General features: G+C 40.7%; 1 protein-coding gene across 1 annotated transcript in view; it reads right to left on the bottom strand.

The window, feature by feature from the left end:
• Positions 1-7,880: 7,880 nt before the first annotated feature.
• Positions 7,881-15,979, bottom strand: part of nbas (NBAS subunit of NRZ tethering complex) — a 153,597-nt gene continuing 145,498 nt past the window's right edge. The window contains exon 53 of the mRNA XM_069722866.1: positions 7,881-8,175. Within this exon, the coding sequence (XP_069578967.1) occupies positions 7,900-8,175 (276 nt within the window). The 3' untranslated portion in view covers positions 7,881-7,899. The remainder of the gene's footprint in view (positions 8,176-15,979) is intronic.

The raw sequence follows: 15,979 nt of genomic DNA, 5'->3' as shown, positions 1-15,979 counted from the left end.
TGATTTCACAATGTCAGAGTTGCTCAGCTGTCGTGTATGAAACAATTGTCATTTGTTCCTCAAAAATCTCCTTTTCAAGACAGCTCTAGGTGAGAAGGCCAAAAAAAGTCAGGCTCCACAAAAGTACATCTATCTATAGAGCTCCATGACACATGTAGACTGTAGTAGAACGGCAAATCATGCTGCTTACACCGAGGAAGGTAAAGTCTCCTGAACTTTTCCTTCCACTGTGTTTCAGGTGTTTATGTTTAGTGGTAAAGTATGGAGATTTGCAACCTAAAACAAGATGTAGCAGAGCACAAACATGGGAGCAGAGAAGATAAAAATTGCTGGCGAAGGACACACAGGCAATGCTACAGTTAATAGCAGTAAGGTGGAGGGACAGTGAAGAAGAAGCGTGTAGGCAAGCAAAGATGGATGTCAAAGATTCAAAATATTGTTTAAAAATCTGCTTTGCAAACATTCTATGACGAAATAAATTCATCCAAACTAGTGTTTTTAAGGGATTCAAATAATGTATTTTGGTGAGAAACACTGAATGTAAACTTCTAGAGCATCTTTTCAATACACCTACAGTTCTCTGAGTTATGCTCTTGCTGGCAAAAAAACAGTAAAAAAAAAAAAAAAAAAGAGAAGGAAATTGATCAAATATGAGCCTATACTGCTCAAACTAGCACTTGATTTATCAAAAAATTGTCTAAAAAGTAAATCCTCTGATATAAGTGCAGCTTATGCTAATGTTTAAATGTGTTTTGAATAGGAAGACTAAACATGATAAAGGCCATTTAAAAAAAACAACAACTTGTATATTGACAGAAATGTGTTTCACCTTACCTTTTTTACTGCAGTAATAGTTTTCAGGCCTCCACCAATGTCCTTGTTCTTGCCGGCGCAGTTATTCTGTTTCACTGAAGCCCTCCCATGTGATGTGAATCCTGCACTAGTATCTTCCGCTAAGACCTTCTCCTACTTACGCTTCTTTCTCTCTGCAGTCCTCGTCGTTTTTGACCTTCAGTAATTTCCCATCTCTGCGACTTATTTAGCCTCCCACTTCTTTCATTCTTTGTATTCAACACTACAGCTTTTACTCTCCTTTCAAAGCAGGGCTTTTGTTTATGTGTTTGTGTGTGTGTGTGTGTGTGTGTGTGTGTGTGTGTGTGTGTGTGTGTGTGTGTGTGTGTGTGTGTGTGTGTGTGTGTGTGTGTTTCAGTGCACTCCAAGTTTAAGACAGTCATTCTGCGGAGGGCAAGGTTGTGGGTCAAAGACAGGGAAGACAGGGTGGATGAAAAATGGAGAAGTAAAGGAGACAAACATGGTGTCAGAGGGTGAATGATTTCCCAGGATTCAGTCTGTTGACAAGGTAGAAAGCTTGTGAGGGATTTCCTGGAATGCAAACACTATTTTTATTTATTTTATTTTATTTTTTTACTCCTTTTAATGTTTCCTCTTCTCTTCTCTCAGACTGCAGACTCCACAGAGGACTTGTAGATGCAAGTTAAATGCTTTTGTTTCAAAGACATAACCCCTCGTCAGCAGAGGAGAGCGCTTGTTAGATCCCGTCTCATTCAGCTTCCCCCTGGGGGGACACAAATTCTTCGTCTCCTCCCTCTCTTCCACACCTTCAGGATGGATCGCAATCATGGCTCACACCGCCTGCACCAAGAGCTCTGTTTGACAGATTAAAAAAAGGATGCTGACACACGACAGGGTGCGACACTGTGCTTACTAAACCCGTGCAGCAGGGGAGGTAGACCTTCACATTCCTCGGAGTGGCTTCCACTTTATCTACAATGATAAGTACGGAGTCTAAAGTAACCCTGAATACTGCGGACAAAAAAAAAAAAAATCCCAATATGGTACAAAAAAAAGAGAAAGAAACAAGCTAACTCCCTTAAACAGACAGCACACATTGCAGAAACCCTGTCATTTTAAATTTTCATGGATCCTGCCATTGTGTGTATTGGCAGCAGTGACACCTAATGTCATGGGAAAAAGGGAAAAACTGTAGAAATGAAGTGTGTGTGTGTGTGTGTGTGTGTGTGTGTGTGTGTGTGTGTGTGTGTGTGTGCGCGCGTGTGTGTGTGTGCACAGTGCACGTTAAACCCTAATCTATGCGAGTGAGAAATGTGTTTGCCAAGAGGTCTGACTCGAATACTAAATCGAAGTATAAGTCAATAAAAGTAAAATGAAATTTCAGGTAATTATAAGAGATGGCACAATCTTTAACACTGGGGTCCATACGGACAGGAGCCCTTTTATCCTCATCACGGCTTTGTCAGCATTCACTTCATGGTGGAAATATATTTTTCTACGATGTGGTTTCAATTTTAAGAAAAGATTCACGGTGCGATAAGGATCATTATGAACTTGGGCTATTTTGCTGTGGGTAAAAAAACACAGAAACATACCGATAACACATTCCTGTAAGAACTTACAACAGCACCAGAAACTTTTCACTTACAACCAGAGGATGCTAATTGAAAGAAGGATTTCAAATGTTATGTTTCTGGCCACCATCTGCAGTGGTTACATACTCCACTTTCTTAACCAGACAGTCAACTAGAGTTCAGTTTCTCAGCCATTTGATGCAATGTGACATGAAGTTGGCATTTAGAGCTTGAATTGGCCTGTGTGGCCAAAAATAAAGCTAGAGAGCACTGAGAGAGAACCAAGACAGGAAGAACTAAAAGAACCTAATAATGCTGCCTTGAGCTGCGGGATATTGAGTTCATCATTACAAAAGACTCCCTTCACTACTCAGTCATTTGATCCTGTTGATATATTGATTACTGCCCTTCTTGAGCGAACGAGGGAAACGTGGTCAGTCAGCTGATTGTGTTGGAAGTGGGAAAAGAGAAGGCATAAATACAGAATAAACAATGACAAACTTTACATATTTAGTTTTTTCTTACCTTGTATCCCTGTTGCCAAATAAGTTGCAGTTGTATTTCAGATGTAGTGCAGTGTGTGTGTGTGTGTGTGTGTGTGTTATAAGCGCCCACGTATAAGAGTCATCTCAGGAGTTTATGGGGGTCAACACTGCTAATCAAGACAGGTCGAGACACTGCGCCAAAAAACCACTGCAGCATTAATCCACTTGGTCCTCACTCTCCTCTTGTCTCCTTCTCTTCCTCTGGTGTCTTTTTTATTCTCAATCTCTTTCCGTTTTGTTAATCCAATGCCGTTTATAAAATCGGTCTTTTCTTTTCTTTTGGTGTATCTAAGTACTCAGTACTGCTGTTTTTGATGATGATCTGATTGGTTGAAGTTAGCCTGTGATAGCGGTGATGGACATATGGATCATCCGATCACCTTCTAAGCATATTTTAAAAGTGCCGGCCTTCCTCCAAACAACTGCCATGGACGTCTTCTTGATAGTTCTTTGTAACAAAGGTTACTTTGTATAGATGGGAAGCACGTAGAAATCAAAGCACAAAACGACCTTCTCCACTGTCCTCATGGCTGCATGTGAGGCACATTACCGCTTCACAATGGTGGACATGGGGGTGGCCCTTTGGTCGTGAAAGTGATGGTGCCATATTCAAAGAAGTTGCTGTCACAAGGCGTTTGACACCATCTGTGTGTCTGTATAAAAGATGAATGATAATGGTGCGAAATGGCAAATCTCTGCACACAGCCACAAATTGCAGACGTCCACAGAGGTGTCCAAGAAGAACCTCGCAGACTCGGGCAGACAACGAAGTTTGCGTCATGCAGAGAGCATAACTGCGGGGGTGGGGGGGGTCATATCTCACCTGCGTATGCCCCTTTGTTGCTGTGCCGACAGCCAGAGGTCTGTGTACTGATTCGATCAACCCGATGACTGTAGGATTTAACAGTTCAGATTACAACAAGGCTTCATGTAATCTTGTTAGTTTGGCACGAAGAGTTGATTTCATGCTGGCCGGGGTCAAAAGCAGAGTCCTGTTGTAGCTCAAGGGTAGGAACGAACCTGGGTCAATTACTATCCGAGACCAATTTAATTCAGAGTTGATGGAACTCGTAAGGTAATGAACATCTGTGTATTTTCTTAAGCCTGGGAAACTCAGTGTCAGACACCGGCATGGAAAAGCACTAAATGAAGAACCATGACTGTAGGAGTGGAACGCTGTGAAACTAAACCATTAATCTCGACAGCATTATTTCCTCTTATGGCATAATGTTGACATTTCCTTAACGCAGCCAGAGAAGAAGTCCATCTGATAGCCGGGTGTGAGGCTGTATTTTCACACGACCTGGTACTGAAGCCAGGATTATCTCATTTTCCTCTATCCCTCCACAGGTGGGAGATTCATTACTCTCTTGTTTGATATATAGACCACCCACCCATTGCTGCCCCATCTCCCAATGAATGGGCTTGAAATACAGCGGCATTGCTGTCAGGGTAAATACCTCCAGGCCACAGCTTTTATTCAATTTCTTGCCTGTCATGGATACGAGATGCTCGACTCCAGCAGCTGTTTTAAATGTTGCCTGCCAAAGCGAATTACTGTTTAAGATTTCACAAAGGGAAATCATATACAGTATATTCTTATTTTGGCTGGACTAAAAGTATCCTGTCAATGATAGAGGGGTTTGGAAGGCAAATACCACTCTGCACTCATGGAGCAAACAGATAAGGGGATCTCAAACAAAACATACTGAGTGGGAACTTAACCATGAGGGGGATTTGTGGAAATTAACTTTGCTTGTTCTCGCTGCCCCCCAAAAACTAAAATAAGAGTGCTTACAGAAAAGCCATGCAGATATTATTGTGAGGTATATTCATTAATTTAAAGGGCAGCAGGAGAAAGTTAATGAGCAAATATGGAAACATGATCAGCTTATTACTGACTGAACTGATTTAAATGGACCTTGAAGCCACCAAAGCCACAATTCCATATGGTGGTCATCAAGAACCGTCCCAGCTAGTTTTCAACATCTGGATAATTAGCTAAAGCACGACGCAGACACGAGTACAGGGTTTTAAAAGCCCCTGACAACCTGGTTTTATATATTGAAGTGCCTGAAACCACATTTTTCAGTCAGCTTATTAGTTTGGGGGTTCAACTTTAACAGATATTTAATTGAGATTTTCAGCTTTTTTTTTTTTTTTTTTTAACGTTTCTATACCGCGTGTGTGGTCGAGGTGTACCATGTCCAACGATACGTGATAATATCGGTATGATTTTGAATATCATCACAATCTAATTGAGTTACAGTCATTGTTTACAAACTAAAGAACAGATCATTTATATTTGAGCTTTTACTACATTTTTGAAGGATAACTTCTAGGTGCATGCTGACTATTACACATATTTTGCAATTGTATGTTCTAGAAATTAATAATCAAACATTTTTCAATATTTTGTCATTTCATTAAAAATATAATCACAGAAATAAGGAGAAAATATTTTAGGGGCATATCGTTTTGCATATTGTTTTTAGATCCAATCTGGTCAAACAGCAGCCACACAGTTCTAATTGATGATGATGATGATTAGCTGCGTTTTAGGTGTTAAATGCTCTATATTTGCTCCATGAATTATAAGGATGTTTATTTCCAAACTTTATTTCTGGTTGTTGCATGTTTAGTCATGAATATTTAATGTTGTATGAAAATACTTCAGGTTTGATACCAAGCTTTCAGCAGTTTTTCTCTATAGCATTAAATATTCATGACTTAAAAAGGGAACTATTAAAATTAAACCCAGAAAAACATCCATATTTACAATCTGTAACAAGATGTACACTAGCTAACATGCTTCATCCAAGTTGTGAAGCTGAATTGATTGACAATGTCCTGAAAACACAAGGAAACAACCCAAAAGAGAGACTCCCCTTTTGATTCACGCGCAATTAAATTCCTGATTGGAGCTTTTCCAACTTTCCCCACCTGCTTCAAACAACTGAGAAGACAAGACAAAAAAAAAACAAATGCAAAGGTTCCTTGTGGGGTTTATGTAGCCTGTAGTAGGAGATGTGGCGAGTGAGAGTTTCTATGTCTTGTGCATGAAAAAACTGGTTCGCAAGTGTTTTTCACAAGAAGAAAATGTTTTTTTTTGTTAGAATTCAAGGTTAACAAATAAAGCGAAATAATCAAAACTGTTCTTGCTTCAGCCAAAAATAGTAATGCTCACGCGGGGCACCATCGCTCAGAGCAGGACTTGATTGACCAAAAGCACACTTTTTACATGAAGGGAATTGCCGTCTCCTTAGTAACACAATGAGAAAAATGAAAAGATTCATCTTCGTTCTCATCTAATCCACATCAAAACCCCATTATTCCTACCACTGTTCATTAAAGTGATGTTTTACTTTGATGGGGGAGGCATATTTTTTTAGTGCAGATAGTAAACAAAACTAGCTGCTCTGGGGACCTGCAGTCAGCACCACTGTATCGGTCCCATTTTGAACAGTCTAAAAATAGAAATAAACAACAACAAAAAATCACACTTTTAATGCTTTAACAAACAAGATAATTCCAAATCTCTGCCTTGCAACTAACATAAAAATTAAAAAAAAAAAATCCTTTCGCCTATTAGCAATTATCAGCAGAAAAATAAAAGCTCTGAATGCTTTTGGCGACAGCAGATTCAGAAGAGAAAAGCACGTGGTTGCTCCAAACCCTCCACGGAGTTGTGAAAGCTGACCAGTGAAAACACTTTAAAGAACTAAAACTGCTTGAAAATGAGAAGTGCATTTGAGGGCTGCAGTAAATACACGCTCGTTGTTTGGGTCAGATGGCTGTGCAATTATCTTGGAACAACATAAAAACACTGTAATTATAATGCAAATGTTTTGAATGCATTCGTTACGAGATGGATGCCGTTTTTAAAACCGTTCATTAAAAAGAAAAGTAAAACTCAGTGAGATGTTAACAGGGTCGACTTTGAAAAATCTTTTCTTTAACAATCAAAAAAAGATTGACAGACGTATAATTGACAAGAAATGTTTCGCAACTCTGTACTTTTCCACCAACACTTGAGAGGAAGGAAGAATACAATAAAAATAGAAATACAATGACTCATTCTTCGATTTTTTTTTTGTGTGTTTTTTTTCTTTATTTATTTCAGATGTGAAAGGCGGGACAGCATGAAAGCTGCATTTAAGTCTTGTATTTATTTGAGTGAACCAAACCGGGCTGACAGCATCGGGCTGTGCGTCAACACACACACACGTTTATTCCTCATCATTATTAGCTCTCCACGATATCGCTGGGGTGTCTCGTATACAGTATTTGTGCATCCGCACACGCTGCACGGGGCAGCTGTGGGGCTAATTTGTTTAGATGGAATTAATTAGACATTATTAGGGGGAAAACAATGGAGCAGAGGCAGGGTGTTTAATGATGGGACATTAAAGAGGCAAACCTGTCACGGAACAATAGGCTAATATCCACCCACTGCTTCCCGGCTACTGCTCAATTACTTTATCACACAATAGGACACAGCACACACATAAAATAAATGCAAGCAGCCAGTGCATTTTGTGATTAGCCCTCAGTCTGAATATTCATTCATGACTGACAGCAGAGGTTGTGTTTGTGTGCGCGCGCGTGTGTGTGTGTGTGTGTGTGTGTGTGTGTGTTTCTAATTGAGCAGATGTTTCAGCATTAAAAGCATCCGCTCTCATTCCTTCAGGGCAGACGCTGCTGTTTGTTGTTGACGTGTCTCCCGTTGATGAACCCCAAACCTGATTACACAACTAAACGCAGAGCTATCACCTGCTATTACTTCTATTCTTGCCTCACTCTTCGTTCTTCAGCTCTCAATCCAGTGGAACTCCAGTCCCCCCCCCCCTCTCCTTACCTAAGGCTGCCTTGTCACTGCAGCATACGGTTACGGTCCCCATCGCGCCCCCCCACCCCCACCACATCCCTCCACCACCACCATCACCACCACCTCCCTCCTCCTTCCTTCACAGCCATTTCCGGAGAACGGCCAAAGCGGAGTTGAAGGTGAACTGGGCCTGGTGGGTTCCACGGTGAGCCAGCAGCAGGGAGCCCGCCTCGGGCCCGTGGCCTGCTGCCACCAGCTCGGCGGCAGCTTTCTCCACGTCCCAGCCTCCCTCCTGCTGGTGGGACAGCATGTGTGAGCTGAGCAGGGGGTACAGGGCTGAGGAGACGCAGCCCACCAGGAGCCCGGCATCCAGGAGTAGCGAAAGGAGCTCTGCGTCGCAGGAGGAAGCCGTCTCCTGGAGGAAAAAGAAGTGTAAACACACATGTGGGGATAAGAGTCAGGAGAAACTAACTTTTTCTTTTCAAGTGTGATCACATTTTTTTATTTTTTTTTCTTCTTCCCTGCAGAGAACGTATGCCAAGAAAAGCAGCCCGAAATTTGGCAACCAGTCTCTCTTCCAGGTAACAAGCTATCATTCAGCAGACCTCTTCAACTCTAAACACCTACGGGCTGACGAACCACCGAAAGCGGCTGGTCCATTTGGACTTTTACCAACAACAGAGTTCTGTGGAAACTAGAGGTATTGTAGCTTCCTGCAGCGACAGCTTTTTAATGCCGTGTGTGATTACAATGTCGCACGGTTGACGAAACCTGATGAGGTCAGAGCGTCAGGTCACATCCAGTGTTGGCCCCGTGGCTGACCACCGCTCCCCTGGCAGGAGCCTTCACACAGACATGCACACACAAACCCTTCTCCTTTTTTTTTCTTCCTGCGGTTATTTGCAACTTCGAGAGGAACATTCTCAGTTACCAAAACAATTCGGAGCGCATATTCATAGAGCCATAAACAGACCTTTACGTAATGTTTTAATCCCATCTTCCGCCTCTTTACATCAATGAATTACATGCAAATTTAAACAGCTAAATGCTGCTGGGGGAGGAGGGGGGGGCGCACTGTGGGTGGTTTACAGGCCAGGCAGAAGCCAGGCAGAGTGCTGGGGTTGAAAGGTCGTCTCTCTGCCTCTCTCTTGTGACTCAGTCCACCTCCTCTGCACCCTCTCACCTGTTTGCCATCTCTATTATTAAGCCTGCACTGGCGCAGCTGTACTCGTTTACGTGCAGGCACGCACACAGACAACAGCCAGTTCTTGTCAGGGTATTTTTGGAGCTGAGGCAGATCAAATATAAATGTGGAGCCCATGTCTGCTCTTGTGTAGTTGAGAAGGTGAGCGTAGCCAGATGAATTTCCTTCCCTCACCTCTGAAATCTCTCATCTCTGTAGCAGCCCCGCTCCATCTTTCTATCCTTGAAGGACAAGTCATCCTTAAAAAAAACATAAAAGCCTTTAAAAAAAAAAAAAAAAAAAAAAGACGACTTTGCTTACAGGATGGTGGGTATCGGTGAACCTGAACATTTCGCACAAGAGTTCGGAGACTGTTGTCAATCAAAGTGACACTGTCCCCGAGTGCAATTACTGATTATATTTTACACATAATATAAGCTTATCCTTGTAGTACTGTGAGTAGATCTGCAAAATAGCATTAGCATTCTGTATTTGAATGCATTTACCATTTAAAGAAAGACCGAAGGACGGGAGAGAGCGTTGGCAGACAACAGTTGTAGAGATGGAGGATGTCATGCATGGCTAATGATACAATTTCAAGGCCTTCCATTTAGAGATATGACCAGATAAATCATGACAAGCTGTGGGAGGGAGAGAAGACAGGAACATTTTTGAATGTTGAGACAGAGGTGGATGAGGAGGTCACCTGGGTATAATGAGAATTAAGGGGACGAAAGACAAGAGAGAAGAGGAGGCTTAGGAGTGTAGAAAATGTCTGATGGAGAAAGATGGAGGAGGCGAGCCAGAGAGTAGAAAGGCAGACATGCACTGAAAGCAGCAGATACATACATTTTTAAGTGCGCCAACTGCTTCCAAGGACTGAATACACACCAGAACCAAGACGCACTTCAAAACACCCTTCACACTTCAGCTTCAAACTTTTCATTTTGCAAACTTAACACGAGGCCCAAAAAACAAATGGTTCTACATGAGACTTCTGGAGCTGTGTTGAACACTGACCTATTTTGAAACTTGTTATCTTGAAAGATTTAAAACATTAACGAATTAAGGAGGAACTAATGTAAATTCTTCGGAAGTGGGCGGATGGGATCAAACGGTCTTTCTGTGCGGGATCGAAAACTAGGATTTTAAAAACCATGTGTGTGCAAATTCCCACTGAAGAAAAATGCGTTTATTTAAATGATAATAACTGTTACGATAACAAGTCAGACAAGAGAGGGAAAACAAAGTTAGACGATGAAGCCATTTACAAACAAGCCAAAACATTTAGTCAGATTATGTGAACCCCTTTCTTTGGGTGTAAAACTTGTAATGTTGGTCAATTTAAACATGGCCACAACTACAGGAAAATACAGTAACAGTCAAAATTGAATTTTAACCACAAATAGGTTGGGTGATAATTTCAGTGTTAACCGGTTTCTCTAGTTTAGCTAACCTGTTGGTTTGTTCAAATTGTCCAACCTTTTTGAGTTTCTTGCTCTTTTGAACTTCTAGCGGTTTTAGGTTGCTACTGAGAAATCTCAAAGTGATGTTAACAAACTTGCGAGGCAACGCAGTTCGACACCAGTACTGGGAATAAGTGCTCTTGTTGTCAGGGAAATTTGAGTTTTCTAGGGTTAATTTGGTTGACCAGATATTTTTACGTGAGCATTACGCAAGTGTACAACGTGATTGCTTGTTTGCATTGACATTATGATTTTCTGTGAATATGACTTGTGGCCACAGAGGCCGCTGTTGCTGCTACTCAGCAAACGCTGCACGATATTGTTTTTGGTAACTTGGACAATGTTAATGGGACCATTAGAAATAGTGTACAGAACTGCAATATTACTACAAACATGCCGTTTTGTTTATCGTGTTTCCTAATTAGCAGTAAACACAGAAATATGGCTATGGGTTAATGGGAATGTCATTATTTTAGTAGGAATTTGGTCATAAATCAAAGTATTTGATCATTTTAAATTGATTGTGGCTCTAGATAAAAACTCAACTATCTCGAAAAAGACAAGAAAATCTGTAAAATATTTCATGACAATCAATCCAATAGTTTCCAAGATATTTCAATAAAAACCCAAAATCAGCCTCATGATGGTGCTACGGGAAAAGGTCAGGGGATCATTAAAATCTATAGGCCTTAACCTCTGCGGTCTTGTGATGCCCTTTAAGTATCTGAGTGTAATTAACCTCAGATCTCAGATTTAATTTGAGCTTAAAGCCTGCAAATCTTGAAATCACTTGAGGTAATGTTTGGCTGTAATGAGAGCTCACACCGGGAGCAAACACATGGCTCTGCGTGTAACGTACATGAACACCACTTATCTCAAACTCTACCAAGTGGTGTCCAAAAATAAAATATGGAAACGTATCTATTTCACTCCGATTGAAATGTGACACAATATCAACCACCGGGGAGAAGATGCAGGTGCAACAGATATTCCACCTGCACAACACAACACAGTTACAACACACGCATAAATGATCACATGCAGAGAGTTTGGTCCACATGATGCGTTATGCATTTGGAGGACAAAGATTCAGACTTGTTGCTGTGTTTTGTGACCGATGTAGGGACAGATATATGCACATATTATCAACACACACAAACATTCTTAAAGACACACACAAAGTCAGTTTATTCCTGCATACGGTGGATCATTATGGAAGGAAGAAAGCGGCATACATCACTCAAGCACAGGCCTGGTCCTCCAAGCACAAGCACAAGCACATGCACGCGCACACACACACACACACACACACACACACACACACACACACACACACACACACACACACACACACACACACACACACACACACACACACACACACACACAAACAGTCTATTACTGTTTGACAGTGTCAAGAGAGACAGCAGATTTGAGTCTTAGAGTCAGTTGGATTGACAGTCGAGCTGAATATAGATGTGAAGAAGCGGCTGAGATATGGAGGGATGGAGGGGAATCTTGATATCAGAGCCGAGCAGATAGCTTTATGTCCTTTTTACAGGATGAACAGCTCGGTCACATTTCAGGCACTGCAGTTAGTCCAGTTTTCACAACTCCTATAAGTATGCCGTATAAAACAGCTGAGTGCAAAGAGAAACCCCAAACAGTCTAATTTCTATCTACATGTAAAAATGTTCAAATCCTTCTTTTATATTATTTACTAAAGTCACAATTAAAGCAGTTCCTGAATAATTTTCCTATGCTTTACCTGTGAAGCTACTATGGACAGAAATATGTGTCAGTAGAAACTGAATTTGAACCATTTATATTTGAATTGCTCTCGATTGCTCTTCCTCAAAGACCCAGATGTGAGACACGAACTGAATCTGAATTTCAAGAACTGAATTTGAAATGTGAGAACCGAATCTAGAGAGATGAATTTTCATTGATATTAAAATGTGGTTTTAAACCAAATTAATTCAAATTCAGAATCAAACATTCAGTTTTGACTTGAATGAAATTCAGTTTCAAACCAAGATTTCAATTTCAAGTTGAGCAATACAGATTCCAATTTTTAAAGCAATTGTTCAAGTTTTACAAATTAAATTCAAATATAAAATTCAGTTTCTACAAACATAGTTCTGCCCATGAGCTACTTTGAGACATTGTTACTCGAGAACAAAGCTACATTATTCAGTATCCAACTTTCAATATGCACCATGAAACACCATGAAGGCATGGTTGGGAAGAGTGTCAATTCAATAAATGAGTTTATCAACTTGCAGTAGAATCCTACAATATAACGACATGACTATATCACATTTTCAAACAGCTCCCCTGTCTTTGTTCAAACATAACAAGAGTTGCCTTTAAGCACCTGTAAAGCTCACTATTCAACACAATATATTATGTTCGTTAAAATCCTTCAAAAAGTCAACAATAAAAACGACAATTTGCGATTTTATTATATATTTTGTGTAAAGACAGTAAGAGATTGGTATCCATCCTATAACCGGAAAACAGGAAGACAGGAAAAATTGTGAACAATTACTTTGAAGACAGCAAAACTTAAATTTAATTCTTTGTTGACATGTGAAGGGGTTTTGGACTCATCTAAAGTGGAGCAGTGGAGCAAAATTTGGCTGTTTTAAATATGTTTTTGCTATATCTGTCACTTAAAAAGCATTTATGGCTTAAATGAAAACCATGAACTTAGGCTACGACTGTCGATAAATTTCACTTGAATTTCCCAAATGATATTTGATTGTTCTTTCAGGCTTAACTATCTATTTTCTATTTTTCAATGCACGTCAAAGCCACTGAACTTTAAAGGCAAAGTTGCACATGAAGCAATGTTTTCTTCCTCCACATGGGATTCAGTCAAAACTGCTGCTTTGACTCGTGGTCTTAAAATGTCTGCACGAGGAGCCAGGTTCAGCTCGCGAGTGGTTTTTGTGGATCTGCTGGGATTTCAGGGCCTTATTTAGGAGACACTTGGGCAGTAATAATACTTGTACAACATCTGCTCAAACTCAGATCCTTCTTGTGAAAGGGAATTACTACTATCATCCTCCGACTCGATTCTCGAGCTAACCATCTGCTCAAAGTCTGACAAACCTGTGTGGATAAATATTTACCGAAAACATCCATGTATGTACTCATCTCTCATCAACCTTTCTCTCAGACTGCGTGTTCTCTGCAGTCTGTCCAGGCCTCGCCTTTACAAACAGATCAGATATAGAATCAGATTGTGGAGGGAAAACATCCATCATGCCTTTATTTTTATTTTTTTAATCAAAGGTCAACAGCTTTGAGAATATGAAAACCTGTCCTGGGGTGTATGTTTTTGGGTTGTTGTTTTTTTGTGTGTGCACATGTGTGTGTGAGTGTCAGGTTAAACGCTCTTCCAAATCTTCTCCAAAGGTTCAAACAGCAGCCAGTCTGTCTCTTTAGAGAAGCGAAAACAAGAAGCATCTTCTGTCTCGTGTGAGTGTGCTCACACTCGCAGCTGGTGCGCGCTGTGAGTGAGTGAACAAACACCGAGCGTGACAAGAGAACCGACACATCAAACCGAAGCCATGAGATGTCCAACCCCCCCTCTCGCTCTTGTTATTACCTTCTCCTTTCTTGCTGTCTCGCCTTGTCAGAGAAAGCCAAGGTTGTCTTTCCTGCTTGTTTTCAGAAGCCACTAAATGTTGCCTGATTGGTCTGGTCAATTTTTTACAGTCCTTTTTTTTTTTCTATTCCTGCTCTGTACGTCTCTCATTTCCTGTACACATTTTTCTTCGCCCTCTCTCTCCCTGAGCTCAGCCAAGCTGAGAGCTTAATTGGAATTACAGTACACGTACAATGCCTAATACATAATGCATGGCCGAGCCTTCTTTTATCATTTAAATCATAAAGCTTCTTTGGAATGCCAGACAACACACAACTATCTCCTTTCCTTCTCCTCTCATCCTTCTCCTCTCCTTCCTCAGGCTCTGATTCCCATCACTCCATCCGAGCTGTCCCCAGGCTTTAGTGCTGCACCAAATTGAGCGCGCGCGCACACGCACACGCACACACACACAGTCCTTGCTTACAGTGCAACATGATTGAAAGTGACAGAGGAAGAGCCTGTAAAGCCAAAAAAATACAAATAAAAGTGGGTTGTGACGCACATGAGCAAACAAACACACACACATGCAGTGAGCGAGTCAGGAATCATCGAACTGTGTTGCAAGCAAACAGAGCTAGATTAATAGGTCCAATATGGCACAAAACCTGTAAACAAGCCCACTTAAACAAGTAATTAGACACATAATCACTCAATCAAACACACACACACACACACACACACACACACACACACACACACACACACACACACACACACACACACACACACACACACACACACACACACACACACACACACAGCTTTTGTCTTTGCTCCACTGGGCACATGGACAAGTTGTATCTGAGTCTTTGGAGAGGCCTTGAAGTTGTTTTTTTTACCTGATTATACACGTACACAAGAGCGCGCATTCAATTCAAAACGAGTGAAAAATGCAAAAGCTGACATGGAAGAAGAAAAAAAAAGAGAAGCAGTTAAATCATGAATTGACCGCGACTTAAACCACAACTGGCCAGTCAGAGCCATGGAAATGCAAGTAGGTCCGGAAAGAGTTGCGGCAATGCATTAGAATTTAAAATGCATGTTAATCTGTATGCTAGTAAAGTTTAGGCTGTCGTTAACGGCTCTGTCTTTTCCAGTTTCCCGTTCACACTGTTTGCTTCTCATCCTCAAAGCTTTTTGTCTTATAAAGTTTAAAGGTTCAGTGTGAAGGACTTTAGGGGATTCTATTTGCAGAAATGGAAAAAGGTTTTCATAATTACATTTTCATTGATCTATAATCACTTGAAACTCAGAATTATTGTGTTTTCATGACTGAGACGTAATATCTTTCACACCTTTCGTGTTTTTTATGGCCAACGTAGATTCTCTTTACGTTTGGAATGGGAGAGTGAGGTGAGGTGTTTGTTTGTAAGAGTGAACTAATTTCTACACACTGCTCCTATAATATTTTATTTGAAAATATACACAAATATGTAAACTAAGCAGCCAAAGACAGTTATGTGGTAATGAAAAAAGTCTCATTTAAAATTTTCCTTTTCATACTTACTATAAGAACTAACTAGCTCTGCACTGAAATACAAGAACAAAGCTGTTTCTTGATCTCCATTAAAGCACAATATCATAACCATCAAGTGCACTTTTAGGACAGTTTTACAGAATTCTCATTTTAAAACAGAGACAGCAATTTAACCAATTTATGGAGCTAATGTTAACGGCATTGACTAGCTAGCCACAGCTTATAAAATTCACTATAGTCGTTTCAGATGGGAAATGTGATGGTTTGCAGCTATTTAAAAAATTACTGAGGGTAGTAAATGCTCCATTGTCAGTATTGTAAATTGCAAAAGTGCAATGCTGGAAATGAAAGCCTTAAAGAAGGAAGCCAGAAAGATGCAGGGACTAATAGAGCACTTTGTCACATCAAACTTTGGTGAGTACCGGATTGCATGTG

The sequence above is a fragment of the Brachyistius frenatus genome, unplaced genomic scaffold (assembly GCF_029030835.1).
Source record: "Brachyistius frenatus isolate BFR_SWC_R1_liver_20210118 unplaced genomic scaffold, ASM2903083v1 Contig_307, whole genome shotgun sequence".
Classification (NCBI taxonomy): domain Eukaryota; kingdom Metazoa; phylum Chordata; class Actinopteri; family Embiotocidae; genus Brachyistius; species Brachyistius frenatus.
This window is presented reverse-complemented; position numbering and strand designations above follow the sequence as displayed.